Source organism: Styela clava, chromosome 6 (assembly GCF_964204865.1).
Source record: "Styela clava chromosome 6, kaStyClav1.hap1.2, whole genome shotgun sequence".
NCBI classification, from domain to species: domain Eukaryota; kingdom Metazoa; phylum Chordata; class Ascidiacea; order Stolidobranchia; family Styelidae; genus Styela; species Styela clava.
Window position 1 is genome coordinate 7,149,126 of NC_135255.1, and position 19,935 is coordinate 7,169,060.

Sequence of the window (19,935 nt, forward strand, 5' to 3'; positions counted from 1 at the left end):
ATATTAGTGAGGCTTCTGCTGCTGCATTACCTCTGATAGAGATTTACATTGGGTTTATATTCTTTAACTTTCGAAGAAATAAACGAACTACTGGTTTCATCTTTCAGACTACTCTTATTACAAGATTTAATAAAGTTCATAACTAAGAACAGAGATTCACAAGCATATGTAGATGAAAACATGGAGAGTAATTCAGTTGCAAAGTTTTTAAGAGATGGAAAATTTTTGGTAATGGCATCCCAATCACGCAATAGTTCGTTTTCTGCACTTCTCTCTGTATTTCCTTCCATAATCTTTTTTGAAATAATTTGATAACCGTAAGTTTTGTGTATGTTGTTTTACTATGAATAAATTTCTTATACGAGTACTATGAGATAGGAGTCACTGATTAACAGCATAGACCTAAATTTGCCTGGTCCGTATTAATTAGCGATGAATGATTTTAATTTTTTTCTTCCATCATAGCATCTCTTCGTCGGCATTGACCATCATTGGGAATATCTAACTGATGAAGCAGCATACTAGTGACCTGGAGTACCAAGACTTTATGGAAGAGTTATGGCTGTTCTAGCTATTCCTCACGAGAGGGGTATCAAGACACATATTTTCAATAACGATGTTAAATTGGGTTCCATTACATTTGAACCCACGTACATTTGAACCCATGACAATTGCACCTATATGCTATTGCACCTATGGAATTTTTTTTGTTTCACGGATAGTTAAACCCATACTAACCCTAACCCATGGGCTTTAGCACCCGCATATAGATTGAACCCGTGGATATACGCATGGGTTCAAATGTACATGGGTTCAAATGTACGGTCACCGTTAAATTGGTGTGCATAACAATGTAAAAAATGCGCATGAGGAAAATCTTCTTTTATATAAACTTGAACACCATGTTTCGACCCACTTATGACTGCCGCGCCGCGTCATAAGTTTGAGCTATCAATTTTGACTTCGCGTTGTAAGGCTGTAACACTTCTTTCAGTACAGCCGATATCCCGCAAGCCGTGCGATCAACGATTGGTACAAAGCTGTGAAATCTCTCGGTAGGTTTACCATCTTTCACAAACCGAAAAATCACAGCCAGTTGGGAAACGCACGTGATGTCAGTTGTCTCGTCAGACTGAATCGAAAGGAACTGGCGATTCTCAATTTCCAGAGCCAAATGTTGTAAATAAATTTTATACATTGAGTCGAGCAAATCATTTTGGATATCTTTAGATGTCCCGTTCGAAACAGTTGCGGCATCAAGATGATCTCTCAATACTGTATCTAGGGATGCGGTGTATCCACCATATCCAAAAATACCCCTCTATTAGAAGAGCCAGCCCGTTCATTGCCCACGTAGGGACAGCTCGTGACAACCAATGAACTTCAAAACATCTATCAATCGACCGAGAACATGGCGGTTTTTCTCGACGTTTTGGTTGTGCCGACGAATAGAAACCGCGCGTCCTTCATCCAACTGTGCTGCAATATTAACATTTCCGAATGTTCGGTATTTTACTGCATTGTCCAGATGCTCCATAGAAGATTGCTGATCCCTGGCACGCTCGGAAAGATGTTTAAGATCTCTAAAACCAAATTTACACCAACGCGAGTCACGGGCGGTAGCAAAAAGTAGGCAATAAAAACAAAAAAGTGCATTTTTGTCCTCGCTGTAACACAACCATTCGTGTTTTTTATACCAGGTTTCTGCGCAGAATGTACGCCGACGCTTTCCTCCGTCATGGGATTGTTCCAGTGAACAATTTTTTGGTTGATAAGGCCCAAGACGTTGTTCCTCTAATTTTTGTTCCAGCGGCAGCTGCAAAAACGGAGTGCGAAGTAGTGCATCAACCTTATTCATTATGAGGTCTAAGGCTAAGAAATGCGAAGCCGGAAAGAAGTGAGGAGCTCAAAAGGAATGTGGAAAATCGAAAGCAAATGGGCTAAAGGTCTCTAACTGATTCAAATAGCGAAACAAGCGATAAAAACGAAGGCGAGGAAACTATCAACTCTTCAAGCAACCAACGAACGAGAAGGAATGCGTGAATGTCAACACGTTGTTGTAAGAAACGTCGGCATTGTGTCGTCATAATTTCGGGGCTAGCCCCCGATCGGCCCCGATGATTTAGTAAAAGAAACAGAAAACAAACGAGACAAACGCGGCGAGTGGAAGATAAAAGAGAGAATACGATATTACAATAAGCAACCGGGGCAAAATCGGCGTCGCCCCGTCGACGTTCGGCGAAGGCTTTGCGAGCGAAAAATGAACCATGTCGGGAGAATATGACTAGTGTAGACAGTCTGTGCAACCGATATTGAGGTATTTTTCGAATATTTTTTATTATACCGAAAAAATGCCCCGGTTGGCCCTATTCACGCGCCGCCACTGGGTTATACGCTGTTTGTTCAAGTTGTATTACTTACTTTCGTGCATACTGGATTGTAGCAGTAAAAGCCTCTTCATGTGTTGCTTTGGGGAAAGATTAGCAAGTTCAGGAACTTGCAGATAGAGACGGGACACCACATATAAGTAAAGTTATACATATATATAAGAGTTTATACACGAACTTACATGCAAACATGTACCAAAATTATATCACACCAGCCCAACCTATTTTTAAAATAAGCATCTCGAACTTCATAAAAATATCGAAGTCTGCGCGTTTTATTTTCCAAACCCCATAAGTATATTTCACATTACTTTGGTCTTGATATTACATACTACAGTTAGTTTGTTGGGAATTGGGAATTATTTCTATATTACGTATATGCATTAAATTCCATCAGTACGTATTCGTTAAAAATTCAAAACGTAAAATTCAAATGAAAACAAATTAATAATGTGAAAGACGTTGTGAAATTTCAACTGTATCATTAAATATGTTGGAATGTTAATTAATATATGAAAAATAAAAGTTTTTTGGAACCATTTTTTAAACTAAAAAAGCCCCGGTGAAATGAAACTTTATATACAAACGGTCAATATAATTTGGCGAATAGTATTTGACAGTGTTAAAGAGGTTGTTGTTGAGTTCGAATAAAGTATGTTTGAAGTTTTGCACTAATATATACTTTTATTACAATTGAGTACGAGGAATGTTGCACAATGCTTCCCACTAGTGATGTTTTAAAAATACAATAACAATCTGATTCTGACAGGAATGTAGTTAAAATGATTTATGAGATGCAATCACTAATACAGAGCAACAACAAATGAAAAGCTTCCACATATTTATTGAATCCGTTCATGTAATCAGACCAAAGATACAAGAAGCTCTAGAAATGAATACTGTGGGTTTCATGAGTGATCTTGTCCATGCCTAAATAATTGATACTTCATACCAATAAATGAAACTTAATTTTAGATATTTTACCCATAGTAGCTGCGTAATTTCATTTCGATAAACAAAACGTTATTGTTTTTCCAACTGTTGAAAAATTCTCCAAAGTATGTTTTAATTTTCTGTGATGAACTCTAAACATTGTTGGAAGCTCATTTTGAAATTTGACCAAACAATCATTTTTTTTCCAAAATTGGATACATTGATAAACACGGGATGTCAAGTTACTTTCGATATGAAATATCCACGGATACCTAGAATATGTATGAAACTGTGGATATTGTGACCAAATCAGAGTATCAAGAACATCATGTCATATGACCCGTAAGACAGACTCTTCAAGATATGCTTTTAACGATTAAAGATATGTCTTTACTTACCGATGTTGATCGGTAAGTATGTTGATAGGTATTTGTCTGTTTGTTTGTCTGTTAGATACACGCGACATCTCACGAAAGCGAGGTTGAATCTGCTCCAAATTTTGTGCATTCATCATATCTCGGACCAGAAGCCTATTGATTTTGGATGAATTATGTCGTATATGTAGCGAGTTATTAATTAATTACGATTAATACCGATGTTGATCGGTAAGTATGTTGATAGGTATTTGTCTGTTGGTTTGTCTGTCTGTTAGATACACGTGATATCTCACGATAGCGAGGTTGAATCTGCTCCAAATTTTGTGCATTCATCATATCTCGGACCAGAAGCCTATTGATTATGGATGAATTAATTATTTAGTAATTATTTATGAATTAATTATTCATTAATTAATTAATGATGCGACACGTGGTGTCGCTATTGGGCAAGAGCAAAGGATACACGCCGCTAGATCGACAAGTCGGCGGTCTCCGATCGCTATCTCGTTACTATTACAATCCGTATCTTTGGGTAGACTGAGTTATCATTGCTAAGCATGTTTACCTTTTGGTATAATTCCAGAAACAAGAATTCAAGCACTCACATATAATTGAAATTACACAAACTATAATCTTAAAGTGCTGATGAAAGTATCATCGTCTTATTCGATTAAAGAATGTTGTCAACCCACTGATTAACACCAGAGATCTATCATGCATGGTTCATATGAATTAAATAATAATAACATTTACCGTGTATTTAAAATAATATATCAACTTTAGTTATTTTTTGCATCATAGCATAGCATCTCATCATTCACATGACCTTTGACAAATAACATATGTGGATAACATACGGTATCTACCTAATGATTAAGCAGACTGTATAGTGCGCTGTACCAAGACTATGTAAGAATATGAAATATGAAATGCACGCTTTCACAGCGAATATATATCCCTTACCAAAGAAACGACATAACTCGCTTTGGACATACAATTCATCAAAATTCTAACTGCGTTTTGCTTATATAAACGTTCATTGTAGGCTATTTTTACTTATATTCACGGTAAATATCGATCGAAAGTCCATTAGATTTGTTTATATAGAGTCTATAGACGACTCACGTAATGAAGAAAATTGTCGCTTGGCTTGAGATACCATATTTGATAGTACATTTTGAATACATTAAAAACAATATTGAGCGAGTGCGACTACTTCATCGTGGTTAACACTGAACCACAAAAGTATATCTTCGAAGTAGAAAATTTCAAAATGTCGGATAAGGTTATGTAAACCGTTCACAAGAGAATTTTAAGCATCTATGCAGAATCATATTATTAAATACCTTACCGTTGCCATAGCTACGATGTATTTATTTTAGTGAATTCTGTGAACCTGTTAAATAATATTAGCCCTTTAGCTCAGTATACGCAAGAATTAGATTTGTATTTTAAGAAACAGAGGAAATCAACTGTGATGTCATATTAGATTGCAGCTAATTCGTGATGACTATGTCATAACCAGTGTTTTTATTTAATGTAAATTGTAGTACTGCGTCATAAATAAAAATCTACATAAACTACAAGATTGCAGTTATAAGGAAGTATAGTCGTCAGTAACTTGAATTCAAAAACAAGGTAATAAAGTCTAAGCTGTATTAAAACGTCATGGTACCAGAAAATGTCACGTTGGCGCGACACGAGGCGACGAAACTGTATACAAACTAGAATATTCGATGTAATTTAATAGTAGGGGAAGGTGGGGCACGTTGGGACATGGGGTACAGTGGAAAATCAGCTCTCACACTAATACTGTATCCGCAATCCGGTCCGCGGCTCGATGTTTTAATCCGCCCACCGCAAACGGCAACAGACGGGTCGAGCGATGCAAGCTATGAGGTGAAATTGGTTTTGGGAGGCTGAAACTAAAATTTCACTATTCCAGTTTTTTCTTTTTTTTACTTCAGCCTTTCCAACATGACAAGCCATCGTCTGATATTTTTCGGCCTTAGTCCACTGTAATATATTCATAACGTTGGCGAGTGGATGTGCCTTCCGAATTTCTATTATCCGTGTAATAAATATTCAACTATTGAATATTTAATACACGGTGGCAACACATTAAGCATCTCACGTAATTTATTGAAGGAGGAAGTCAAAATCGTTTGAATATTATGCATCACCAATATCAATTTGAATATTATGCATCCTCTTCAAAATTGTAATGAAGAGAATCATTTTATATAGGTATAGAGCATATGCTATATTACTCAGGTATATTATATATACAGGTGGACAGGGTTTCGTTCAACCTGATTAGAAAATCTGTTATGTCAAATTATGACGAAATGAATCCCTAAAATCATGCACTTCACCCACAGCAAATTGAAATACCAAAATTAGCAGTATGAAGAAAATACGTCTGTCAATGAGAGGCTGAATTGCGTTAGTCTAAATTGTTAATAAAAACGTAAAAACGTCATGCTTTTGACTCGAACTCAAATCTATAGGTCATTCGAAATGCCTACATAAGTTCCAGTACACACAGACAGTGTTATGCAAAACCGTTATTGTAGATCATCAGTGGGCGGAAGGAGGAGATAAGTTTAACGATATTCAACTTGCGAGCTGCTGTGATACAAGTAAGGTATTTGGTTCAAACCATCGGAAAGTGTTTCCAGAGCACAAAATAAAGGTTTTATCATAAATGTAATGCCAACAAACACTTGTTGTCAAGAATAATAAACCAATATCGTTCGCGGTTGATGTGATGTCCAATAGTTTGCTGACTAGTCGATACTTAAACCTGAGACCAGTTATGTATTGGGCCACCATCAGAACAGTTCGGCAAGCGATTCTGATATTTCTATTCTTCTGTGATTCATTGATAGTTATGTTGTGATGGCGTGAATATTATTATAAGCGTATCACCCCCTGATTACATTGCTTTCGTGATTAGGGAATATATGTACCACGTATGACTTAAAATGGGCGAAAGGGCAGCAGTATTTGGCATAACGCAGTAAAATTTAAATTAGGAATGCCATACGTTGTTTGGCTATTTGCACCATTGTCGTAATAAGTTCAAAAAAGACGGTCGAGCAAAATTATATTCAATTTGAAATTGGCGTTGAATAATATATGTTTTATAAAAAGTAAATCAGATATAAAAAAAAATATACTTATACAACCTCTATCTGGATATTCAAGAGGTTACATATTTAAGGAGGTATTATTGCAGAGTTCGTGAAATATCGGAATCCAAAATCTTTTTCAGGTATCAAGGGTAATTCTTCAACGGAAACCATGCAATTAATGAATTTTTGGATATTTTTCTGTGAGTACTCGAAAATATCGATATATGATGTGAAACATTTGTCTTTTAATTTAATGTTAAACTTTGTGATCAATCTTCATAAATAATAAATAGAGCAAATATATTGATAATAAAAACATCCTTTTTCTTTCAGTTTTTCTTCGCCAAGTGCAAAGTGATTGTTCCAGCCCGAGCAATATCGCAAACGGAAAAAATATGATATCTGCTGACACTAATTATTTCTGGAACAAATGTTCGTGGAACTTTAATCTCCCCGGCGCTACCGCACTTTATCTACAAGTCACTGAAATCAGATTAAATTCCTATATTTTTGTAAAATATTGCAGCGCGAAGCTTTATTTTAATAAAGGTATAAGAGTTTGCATTTAGAAAATATTAGTGTCAATAGTTTTCATATTGTACGAAATGAATTCATTATTTTTGCTTTAAAAAAATGAGGGACACCATGCAGTGTGAAAATCCCAGAACTATACCAAATGAGACTAAAAATGTCTACACAAATTTCTGAACCATATAATATATAACCATCTTATGATTATATCTTGAAAAAATCATACATTATCTCATTGCTAAAATATTTTATAACTTTAAGAATAAGAATAAAGTGTTTACAGTTTAAAGGGTTATTTTTTAGAAGAACTAAACAATTGCAAGAATGACGACAACTTCTGTGTTTTATATACGTCGAGTTCGTCATGTAGGATTTCATCAACAGCGTTTTCGACTTGCCATCATAGACGTGAGACTTCTAACATTTTAGTTAAGCTTGACGGAGCTGGATTGCTGAAAATGAGTTATCAATTTCTTCCATGCGTGCAAGGTATTTGTTGAAAGCATTAGTTACAATTTCTTAAATATTCACCTAAACTTACACACCAAACAATGACTTGAAAAGATAAAATCTGCTTAGATATGTGTCAAAGTTTGGAGTATGTGCACAAAACACGGAAAATAAATTTCTCAATTCAAAAATAAAATGGGTCGTTGTAGTACCATAGGGAAGATTAGGACTCTATATTTCAGGCTTATTTTTAGACCATTATACATTGAATTTCATAAAAACTGACAATTTCTTTGATGACTAGGTTAAATATGGCGAAATTATACCCTGCAAACAATTAAAGAAAATTACATTGTGCAATTGTTGCTTTCTTTATTTGCAGTTGGTAATTTGCAATTGATTTTCGTAAAATTCTTGAAAATGATTGACTCACGTTGTTCGTAATAGAGAAAGATTCGTAGATGACAAAACTTCATATTTATGTCTAGATATTGAAAAGAATGGTTGGCATCGTTTGGACATCGTTCTATGCATGGATAATGCCACTTTCTCCAACCCAGAGAAACAGTGTCACTAACTGATACTGATACTGATACTGTTCCTCCAATAAATACATTGTGAGAAACCCTATTTGATATAATGTATGTTATCACATACATTTCGCTACTTATTTTATATTCAGACACAACTACAAATACAATCGTAAACAAAACTTCCGTCGTTTATCCGACATCATCACCTGAAACCACGGATGACGCGGCAATTGCGACAACAACAACAAATAGAACATCAGGTAGCGTCACCATTTCGTTTGTAACATATACTTCATATTTTCTCTAATTACTTCACACAATAAGATTGGCGTTGTAGACGTAAAGATCATTTAGTATTATATTATTATATATGTTTTCCAACGTTTCATGAATTTGTCATCTGCATGTTACAACTGACCAGATATACCTTGATCTATAGCGATTTATCCGTATTCGTATCAAAACTACATTAACAAATATGTATTATTGCGTAGGTGATAATTCATCTGTGTCACCAACATACATTATCCGTGACATGTCATCTCTCACGCCACCTATTGATGGAGAAAATATAACTTCAACAACGATGATTATGCCACAGAGTGAGTGTTTTTAATATCAGAAAATTGGATTTCACATACGCGCGATGGACATATATGTGTATCAAAGCTATTTATTAGTTTGGTACAATACTTGTTGTCTATCCAAGCAATACGTTAACTTATGTTTTTTTGTTTGTTATTCAGCAACTTATTGGAACGTTCGTCAAACATCAAGAAATATAATGCCAGCGACAAGTGATAAAGATCCTACCAGAAATGATTCGAAAATAAATCTTGAAATATTGATACCAATTGCAATCATATTGTCACTGGTTTTGATTGTCTCAGCAACAGTACTACTCTTTTATTGCAGGTATATCTCAAATAAAATACCAGTGATAACTGATAACTCTCTGCTGAGAATTTTTAAAACAAAGCAGGACGTAGTTGCAGTTCACAAACCAAGTTAATCGCATATTCAAAAAGTTTTAGTTCAGTTTTCATAGAGTTTCTCTAATCTAGTTTTAGCAACTTTAGTAAATTGTTATACCTTCATTGTCTCCTATCGATTTGTTACCTTTACTTCTTTCTATTTTGAAGCAGAAAAAATTCCACTAAAACTATGTTTGGAGGCTCAGATACGGCAGTCGTTGATTGTAATATTGATCAAACCAATTCAAACAACCGAGCATCAGGGATGATTGATAATATCATTTACGCCACTTCCACCAACGATATTGCCAGTGACCATCCCGAAACCGTGGACAATATTCTCTACATGACTTCGGAGCAGGTGGTAAAGTCAGAATATAAAAAGACTTCTGAAAATACAAGTGGTGTACAACCGGAATATGCGACTGTTAATAAAATCTTGAAACCAGGTAATGAAGAAGAAAAGAAGTTGAAAGAATGCGCAAATGAAGAAAATTCAAAAACTTCTTCCAATATGCATTTATACGCAGTTGTACAAAAAGGAACATAAAAAACTAAAAGTATATTTGAATATTATATAATTTTAAACTTCATGCTGTTATTATTGGAAGAGGGAAAATATTTGTTTGCATTCACGACGTCTTTCATAATTATGCAAAACTATGGGATATATCCATTTTTAATTGTTTCAAATAAAATACTATGAATTGAATGATATTTTTAGTTAATAAATAAATATCTAAGCTTCAGAAATTTGTCAAACATATCGTATTCCTGATTTTTTTTCTTTTAGAGGAAATATTGACAGCGAGTCGTTGACAAAATATCAATGCATACTCTGTAATGGCTACCAATGTGCATGGCGACAACTGATCCCCCAATTCATATCCAATTCCAAATCTATCTATTTCAGTTCAACGGGTAATATCCGTTATTTAGAATGATTGAACAGTTCTAATATTAAGCCTATGTTAAAAGCAAAATGGTACCAAGCTAATTTAGGCGGCAGTCACATTATGTCAGACATTAATGATACATTAAATTTTGGATTTTTGTGTTGGTTTGTAAGTCCTTTAGAGCCTAGTGGGTTACAGATGACCCTCAAAAGTAAATGTTTGTAGATTGCCAGATATTCACTCATTGACATGAATCTTATAGTTGGTTATCATATCCGAGAATTATTTCGACGCTAGATGATGCTAGAGGGCCCCCTTTCGACTTCTCGCACGGTGTTCACAAATCGACTGGAAAGATCCCGAGTGTGTGAAAAATCGTATTCAAACGTTAGTGGTGTTTAGATAAATTTTCTACTGCTTCAATCGTAAATCAGGGAACGTGCATGTCAAGCGAAGACAATTCTTTGAGTGGTGATTCTCTGCCAAATCTTTTTCGACAATATTCAAATATCGATTCCCAAGAAAGATAGGGTGGATCAGTGGCCAATAAATAAAACCCTCAAGAACCCTCTTAAACTCTTTTTGTATTTTTACTTATCAATGGCTGAATTACACGTTTTTTTCGGTTTTCTCTCTATTTGGACGTGGTTTTCAAATTACGGGGTGGGTAAAAGGTGACCCCCTGGTCCTTGAAGGTAAACAAATTTAAAATTATTTTCAATATAATTCTTGAATTCATTGACGTCATTTTCAAATATTTGACATAAGATTACATTGATAATACTATTTTTTCATTAATTCCGCGGTCTGGGTAACGGGTGATCCTCTAGAGCAGTGCTCCGCAACCTTTTTTAACTTGCGGCACACTTATAAAATTTGCCAAATTTAACGGCACACCACAACAAACGAAAAGCACAAGGTGTAACTTTGTTTTATGTTCATATAACAATGCTTTTTCGGAGACTGTAAAAGACGACTTCACATAGCACTCTTACTTCCTTTTTTGACATAACAACCGCTGGAAATAATATATATTCTTGCGTGCATGAACGGCATGTTTCCTATTTAGGTGGCGCATAATTTTACTCGGAAACATTGCTTCATTTGAAAGTTGCTCCCCCCCAAATAACCTAGACTGGTTTTGGAGCATCTCCGTTACCACAGCAGGAAAATCCATATTTGACGTAATCTTCCCTGTATTTCCTTTTAACAAGTTTTTTTTTCCCAAAGTTGCATGTGCTAGGTACAATATGTTGCTCAGTATCAGCTGTTCTTTTTAAAAATTTATCCATTTTGCTAAACTTTATCGTTCCTTGACTTTTTTAATCAAAGACCACTTGGCACTGATTCTGCAAACTCACACTTTATTTATATTCGATTACTACACGGAATCGTCAGGAATTTGAATTAGTGTCGCTCAAGCTATCGTAAAAGAAGGTCAACTTTACGTTAGTAAAGTAGAGTGATAGACTAACGCAAAATTAACGAAAGATAAAAATAATTTGTAAAAAGAAGAGAAAAGTTGCAATTCCCGTGCGGCACACCTGGCATCGTCTCGCGGCACACCGGTGCGCCGCGGCACACCGGTTGCAGGGCACTGCTCTAGAGCAGGGGTCGGCAATCTACGGCCCGCGGGCCGGATCCCGTAATTATGACGATATTTTGTTTTCTTGACATTGCCTTTATCCTTTAGGCCAGGGGTGCACAATTTTTTGCTATTGGCGGCCACATTGCATTTATTTGTATTGCAGCAAGCATAATGGTTGCACAATTTTGAAAAAAAAATCGAAAGCCGGGGAGGGGGAGGGGCGGTTGCCCCCATTTTTTGTCCCCAAAAGTATAATTAAACGCCAAATATTTTGATGAATTTATTCTATAAAAGTTTGCAAAGCATTATAGCAATTTAATTACTCCCTTGGTCTTGCATGTGGGTTGCCGAAACGCGTGATCAATCTGAACCGTGAAGTGAAATCCCCAACAGTAAATACACCATCAAGATTGTGACACATCGTGTCGTCTGACTTTTTTGCAGTGCTTCTGTTTTGCTTCAATATACGCCAGCATAGCCAAATCCTATATTTTGAACTTTTATAGGATTAAAAGTTATACTTTCTATAGGATTTTGTATGTGGACGGCCGCATTATTTTTACACGACGGCCGCAGGTTGTGCACCGTTGCTTTAGGCCTACATGTTTACCAACTCAAAAAAGCGCAGTATACACATTAACGACCACAAAATTCAGTTTTATTTTAAACGCAGAAATTTTTATTTTTCGTGTAAGTGCGCCGTGAATTTTTTCATCGAAATTTTTCCGCCGAAAGAACAAAAAGTTTGGTAACCACGACCTTGTTCAAGTATATCTCTGTTGTTTGACTGTGCTCGTGATGTGTACGTGAAAAAGTGGTGTAGAAGACTGGTCTTAGCAGACAATCTACCTCACTTTAGTAATATCAACAAGGTAATTTGGCTTATTCAGAGCACCATGTAATTCAGCCCAATGCACAAAACTTCTGATCTGCTTAAGATATGACCGCAATGCATTTGGTCAGCCAATGGACGATATAACTGTTGGCACGCTCGTATAGATTACTCAAAAGCCTGTCACCATTCTGTACAATATTTTAACTGGGAATCAATATATGTTTTCAATCGATTCCGACATTCTGGCATGATACCAAGGTGCAAGGAAATTATCTAAATATTAGACGAATAATATTGTATACATTATTCCAAGCTATATTTCCATTAACTCCCATATAGATTACTCGTAAGCGTTTCATCCTTCTGTACGGTATCTTAACAGTAATATATACTTGTTTGCAGCCAATTTCGGCATTCTGGCGTGTTAATGAACAAGGAGATTAACTAACCTGATAATATTGTATATATTATTCTAAGCTGCATTTTAATTGACATTCTTGCATGATACTATAAAGACAGGCAACTTGCGTATTATTCAATACATCATACTAGGCTGTAAACAAATTACACAGTGAGATAGTGCCAGCGGAGAGTCCCAAAAGGTTCGGTCCCCTTGTAAAGTATAAAATCTCCATACTGTAATGCAAGATTATTTTAACGCGCATGTAAGCAGCCATTCCATGTATCGTTTGCCAATGTTTTTGGTGTGAGTGATAGTGATCGTGGGAATAAGTGTATATTTCTGTTTAACTACTTGTTCTTGCTTATATTATACTAGATTTTTCATTCGAATACCAACATTGTGAAATTGTGCAAAGTCTATACACAAATGCCTATGTCTAATATTATCGAAAATCGCTCGCATAATCCACTTAATCAAGAGGATCAACTTTGAACTTGAGTTTATATATTTAAAGTATGTATTGTACTCTGGACAAAAGTCGTCAATTCTTTGTCCGCTTGAATCATACCAGGGCCGGATTAACCATTAAACAATATAAGCACGTGCTTAGGGCACCAAGCAAAGAGGGGCACCACAGAAATTTTAGAGCAGAATTTTATATAATTTATCGGTGTTTATTAAAATATTACGAGTTCACCACACGACTCAAACATGTTCGCTCAAACAAAATGTTCGCTTATTTCTCGTCTTCAAGTAGGCTATCATATTAATATATTATATTATATAATATAACATATCATATTATTGGACACGAAATGGGCCTATGAGTCGTTTTCTTAAATTGTTGTTGTTTTTCTTTTCTAGTATTCTCCTTGTTGCTGCATATTTGTTTAAAAAAAAATTCTTTTTTCTTCAACAATTGGACCAATATACTATTTACACTATGTGGCAGTTCAATGATCGCATTTCAACGATCTGGTGGTCAGCGAAGTCGGGAGTTTTTTGATAAGGTAGACCAGAGTAGTCCAAACCCTGTCATGCTGATACTGTTATAACAGCAAACCTGAAAAGAAACTCTAAATTTCTAATAATATCACGAAAAGACTCTATTCTGTCGCTCTGGAGAGGATTATCATGTGTGCTCCATATATTCTCATGGCTGTCATAATTAGATAGTGAGATACTTTGCACACGTGAAGTGATATCCCCATCAATTCGAATAATTATGGGAAATCCTTGCCAAGTACGGTAAGGCGAGCAAGAGCCTTTTGCACAAACTGAATTCATCCTTTATTTGAATCGATAACTGAAACCGACTTCCCATCGCTCTTGCCTGACTAAGCAGGTACATACTATATATGACGTAATAGGTCCAGTCTGCAAGTTTGCACCCTTAGGGTGAAATTTACCATAACAGTATCCCAAGTTCCAGATATGATTCCGGCGAATTATTGGAATACAATACGATAGCAAAAATCTTTCCTGTTAATCCTCAAATTCTTGTCAAAAGATAACCGGGTTTAAAAAGAGAAATCATGATATATTATATTTGTAGCCCAAACTTAGCAAAAATAACTGCAGGATAGATAGCTGGGCCTAGAAACTGTCGACAAGAACAAGAATCACACAGAGTTTCAGACCCTCTGCTCAAGGGATTCCTAAAGAAAATAAAGCCCAAACTATTTGTGCGACAGCAAAATGTGGCCCAAATATTTCCGTCGCCCAAATACAGCGAAAATAACCCTGTGTGGTCGACCAAATCGATAAAATAGGAATACATATATATAAATTGCATATTTGCTATTTTACAATCGAACGTTATAAATATATTCAATGGTTGCATTGGCTTTAACATAATTTTGGTAATTTAGAATACTGAGTCACCACGTGCTATTTTTGTCAGTCGGTATTGGCGTGCTCATTTCAAACTATTTCGATAAGAAGAGAAGGCAGAAGTTTTAATTGCAGTGCATGTTATGGATTCTCGCAGGATCGCAATAATATATGTAAAGTTCGACTGGTTATATCATAGTAGCATAACATACTATTTACCTCTGGAAAGAGGTAATCTAATAACAATGATTAACGTATTGCAAACCATGTCAAGTCAATCAGTACATTTGTGATCATGGCCGTTCTAATATATTGTATTCGAAATTCATAGAATGTGAAAATAGTGGTAAAGTGTACGAATTATAACAAGAAAGATCAAAACATCATCAATTTACAACTTTACTTGAAGAATATGAATCAGTACATAAATATATTTTTTTGTTCAGTTGGTAATCTTGAGGGTAATACAGGGCTTGGCATTCAGTTTCCGAGATAATATAGCGAAAAGTTTATGCTACTGCTACGAGTCTGCTACTCGTGAAAAAGGAATAGGGTGCTCGCCGCACATGAAGTTTGTGCATTCCTTCTATAATATGCAGTCAGAGCAAAGAGTGTGTGTTTGTATAAGCAAATTTACTGAAAGCAAGGTTACGCGCATCACTCAAAATTATAGAAAATAATCTCTGAGCAAAGTTACAGGACACAAATGAAGTTGAGAGAACTACTGATACTTCTCTGTTTTTGCACCTTTTGGCAAGGTTTCTTGTGCTTTTTGACGGTTTTTCATTGTTTTTGCACGTTTTAGCAAGATAATCACGGCGGAAAAATAGGAATTGCTATTGGTTAGGACTGCAACACGAAATAAAAACTTCATAACAAAACTTAGATTTTGAAATATTTGTTTGTCGAATACAAAATTTATCACGATTGTAAAATTCGAATTAATCGTTTGGTGAATATGAAAATATTTACAAAACGTCGAATCCTAAAGCTTTGTTTACCGAATATGAGATATAATCTTCACAGCTATTTGCAAGTTCACGAAATGTTTCGTTTCTGCACTTGTTTCAGTCCTATATATCGTTCAAAAGAATATGAGACAAAATAAGCATATGGTTCGCCTTGAAGTGGTGGGAGTGACGGTGTTGTAGCAATTGTGTTCGTCAGACAGTGGGTAAAAATTACTAATCGAGTACGCTGTGAACAATCAAATGGAGATAAACAAGAGAGTTATGCTCAAATTATGGGTACATAGCGCAACATAGGGCAAAATTGTGATGACGTCATATCACACGAAGAAACGAATCCCATACAGCACACCGGGATATTTGAAATAAATAAAAGTAGTTTAGTATTTTAGCACTGAAAATTTCAAAGCGATCAGTTCAGTAATTATAGAGAAAGGCGTTTTTTTTCTGTTACCAAGAACAACAACAACATAATAACAAAACGATCGTTATGTCCACTAACGCGTCCAATATTGCAGATTGCAGCCAGCCTTGCACATTGGATACGACGGCAAAATAAATGACATGAAAAGTAAACTCTTAAAAGTTTGATATCAAGCCCTAGCGGTCTAGATTCACGTTGGATCGATTTGTATATTTGAAGATTGAAAATGTAGTTATGATAAGTCTCCGCGGTCATTTTCTCACGGTGTTTCGTATTTCCACTCTGAACGAGACTTTACGGAAACTGTAACTCTCAGGTAAAAACCTGTAACTTGCGGCTTTGGTAGAAATATACTGCTAGACCAAGCAAATTTCGAACCTAAAATATCTAATTCACAACAGCCGTGTATAGAGGCAGGATGTGTGGTAACTACATATGCGTGTTATTTGGGTTTCTAAAAAACTTAGAAGTTTTCTCAAGATCCACTGCATATTTTAATCTGTCTCCTGTTCATTTTAATCGGTTCATATATCACTCGATTCCGCACTTTTACGCTTTGAATTGAGCAAGTTGACATTCGAGATGTCTATCTTTATTATCTCCACGTTTTGCCAACGGATGAAATTACTTATCTAGAATTAAAAGAAAAATCGGTGACTGGACAATCATTTTGATTTATAAGTTTACGGCAGACAATACTTCCCACTATAGTTACACTTTAATTACTCATTGTTTTTGAGATGTGTTTAACAACTAATTCATTTCAACATTTTAACCCATTTTTCCTAAATGTGTGATAATTATGATAAAAATACATTCGGTTATTATCATTTGTTTAGGCAAAAATTCATTTCATCTTAAAAGTATTCTAAGATATTAGGAGGAAGTAAAAATCTACCACGAAGGGTTAATTCATACTTTAGAGAGGATACCTAAGTCCATAATATGCACCATTTCTTACGGCGATGAACGAGATTCGTCAAAGATTTAGGCTAGATCGAAATGTTAACAGAAACACATGTTTCTGCCTGGGCCAAAACCACCTTGCGGGGACCGTTTGCAAACGCGATGATCACTACACTATGGAAAGACACCAGGGTCGGTTTTAAGCCGATTCGACGAACCACGGATGCATGCGTTTTCCTATGTAGAAGTCAGTACGTTCGCCTAACACGCGAACAATTACTGTTAAGCCAACCAAGAGTATTGTTCATTATAAAATGACCCACCGGCGTATACGTTTCTGTAGTGTAGTGGTCATCACGTTCGCTTTACACGCGAACGGTCCGCATCGTTTTAAAATTAGTATTTATCTAGTTAGTGTTAGGAAAAATTTCAAAATTGCAATTTCTAGCGCAATCTTCTTTCTTAATTTTGAGTGGTAGTGCGGGTGATTATTTTTTGCCCTAAGATCCGAAATTTTGAAACGAACGATTTCATGGCATTTAAAGTAAGACACAAAGTGGTATGGACGTCTCTTTCAACACTATTTTGCTATATTCTAGACTCTAGAGCTATTCACTGATAATTGGCCGTTTTGGGGCTTACTATCAATTCATCCTCCAAAATAATTATCCGATTTGGCAAAAATGCGCAATTGTATAGCTTGAAGAACTCCGCGGTGAAGTAAGTCTATAAAAGAGATTTTAACGTAACGTTAGATATCAGTGGCTGCTTATATCTTGCCTTGTTCGTAGCGAAATTGGGCGAATAAGCATCCGTAATACGCCATATCAAAAAAAATTTTGATTGCCAAATTTTGCGCTGGCTACGCTCTTACCGATGTAAATAAAGAAGTCGATTATTACGGAAAACATCAATTCTTTTCGATACTTGGAAGTATAAGATTGGGATTTCAAATTTGGGGATTTAAAAATGGAATAAGTTCACACATTCATTTTTTGTAGAAACTAAGCATAAAGAACAGACAGGCTATAAATGGGATGTTTTGTACAAAGCTTCCGCCAACGCCTAAAATGAGAAAGTTAGTAAGTATTCAGTTAGAAATGCATATTGCGCCGAACATTACAATTTGTATTCATTTCGAACCAACTGGATAATTATAAATTTGTGATTTGAAACATGGCAGGATTGTTTCTATCAAATCTTACATTTTGTGTATTAGTGGCGGAGGCTTTGTACAAAAGATTCAATGAGAGTTCCCATAAGATTTGAAAGCAGGATCATGAATATTTTGATAGCTTTGTAAAGTGAGAGCTCTTTTGAACTACGACGGTATAGAAATAGATCAGTATTTATATTCGACATATAAATGCGAAATGTATATTGTATTCTAGGCGGAGAAATTGTTTGCAATCCAATCGATGAAGAATTTATTAATCTGACGGGCACAGCCACAGGGCAAACCAGCCTTCCTCTCATTTCACTTATTTTTATATGCTGGTGCTGACTCTCTGTCTTGTTTCTGCCACTGACCCCGACTGCTGTTATAATTACCTGGTATCCGACTTTCTTCATGTGTGTTGCCGGCGGTCTGATTTGTGCCACTGACCCCGTCCTACCAACAGTAACTGGCTTCTCGATTTCCTTATTGTGTTTTAGCTACTTTGCTTTCTGCCGCTGACCCGGTCCTTTCCACACTGCCTAGTTCACAACTAACTTCCTTCCCGTGTCATGGCCACTCTGTCCTTCCCACTCACTGTACATTGTTTCTGACTACATGACTCAGTCGCGCTTATATGAAGATCCTACTCTAAGCTAAACCCATAAAGGCACAAGTAAGATTTTCTTACTGCTCCAAGTTGGAATGGGCCGGAATCGATTCTCTTCCTTAGCTTGGAAAGTTTGGAGAGAGCCTTCAAATGATCAATGAAATTGTGCATGATTTAACAAAATCCGACAGTCGATGTTATGGTTGACACAAATCATCCAACTGAGCCAAGTCGGGCCAATTTTTCCAGCCAGTAAAATCTAGGCTAGCTCTACTCGCGGCCAAAGTTATGAAGTTGAGACGTTGAAACCTAGTTTTGTGAGGCTGATGACTTTATGTAAATGTTTAATCCATGGCTGCAAAAATTATATACCATGAGATTTTTTCCGCCGGCAGTGGGAAAGCTTACAGGAAAAACATCTTTTTCATATGACGTTCGCTTAGGGCTAACTTGGTCACCATGTCAATCACGCCATCGTAAAGTTGTCGCCCAACTAACGACCGTTGAATATCGCGTCACCGTCGGCGTAAAGCTGGCTAATTTTTTGCGGGTTGTGAGAATTTCGTTAACCGTCGGTCTAGCTTTGTGATTGTCAGGTTCAATATCAAGTTTACAGCTTTTGGTTTTACTGTAGGTGTAGGCAAACATGTAGGCCTAAGGCTTAAGCAACTTTACTGGCCCAGCAGTCAATTTTTCCTTTACGCGGAACCCCTATGGAACCCTATAAACTCAGGGAACCCCACTGCATGTGTTGCGGAACCCTAGGGTTCCGCGGAACCCCTGTTGAAAAGCACTGATTTAGTATCTATGTCAGCCAGTGCACTGCAGCTGTCTACGTTCGCGTTGAGTGGCGCATCGTGCTAAGCCTTAAGAATACGCTTGATTTCTATCCTAAGATTACCCCGCTTGGCTTTGCAGGTTCAAATCCCGTATCGGATATTTAGTACCAGAGGATTGCGGCTTCCTCCCACCACCCATACACCAAGCCAGCATT

The 19,935-nt window shown here is 36.2% G+C and overlaps 1 protein-coding gene across 4 annotated transcripts; it reads left to right on the plus strand.

The window, feature by feature from the left end:
• Window positions 1-5,997: 5,997 nt before the first annotated feature.
• On the plus strand, window positions 5,998-10,039 carry LOC120330638 (uncharacterized). 4 transcript variants are annotated; one of them, XM_078113878.1, is made up of 8 exons: window positions 5,998-6,339; window positions 6,975-7,034; window positions 7,168-7,383; window positions 7,669-7,854; window positions 8,498-8,608; window positions 8,843-8,950; window positions 9,095-9,263; window positions 9,491-10,039. In XM_078113878.1, exons 2-8 carry the CDS (start codon window positions 7,004-7,006, stop codon window positions 9,870-9,872), a joined length of 1,203 nt encoding a protein of 400 aa, XP_077970004.1. In that variant the 5' UTR covers window positions 5,998-6,339; window positions 6,975-7,003; the 3' UTR covers window positions 9,873-10,039. The 4 variants fall into 4 exon arrangements, with proteins under 4 accessions (XP_077970004.1, XP_077970003.1, XP_077970005.1 ...); XM_078113877.1 differs by having other exon boundaries at window positions 5,998-7,034; XM_078113879.1 differs by having other exon boundaries at window positions 5,998-7,034; window positions 9,494-10,039.
• Window positions 10,040-19,935: the final 9,896 nt, after the last annotated feature.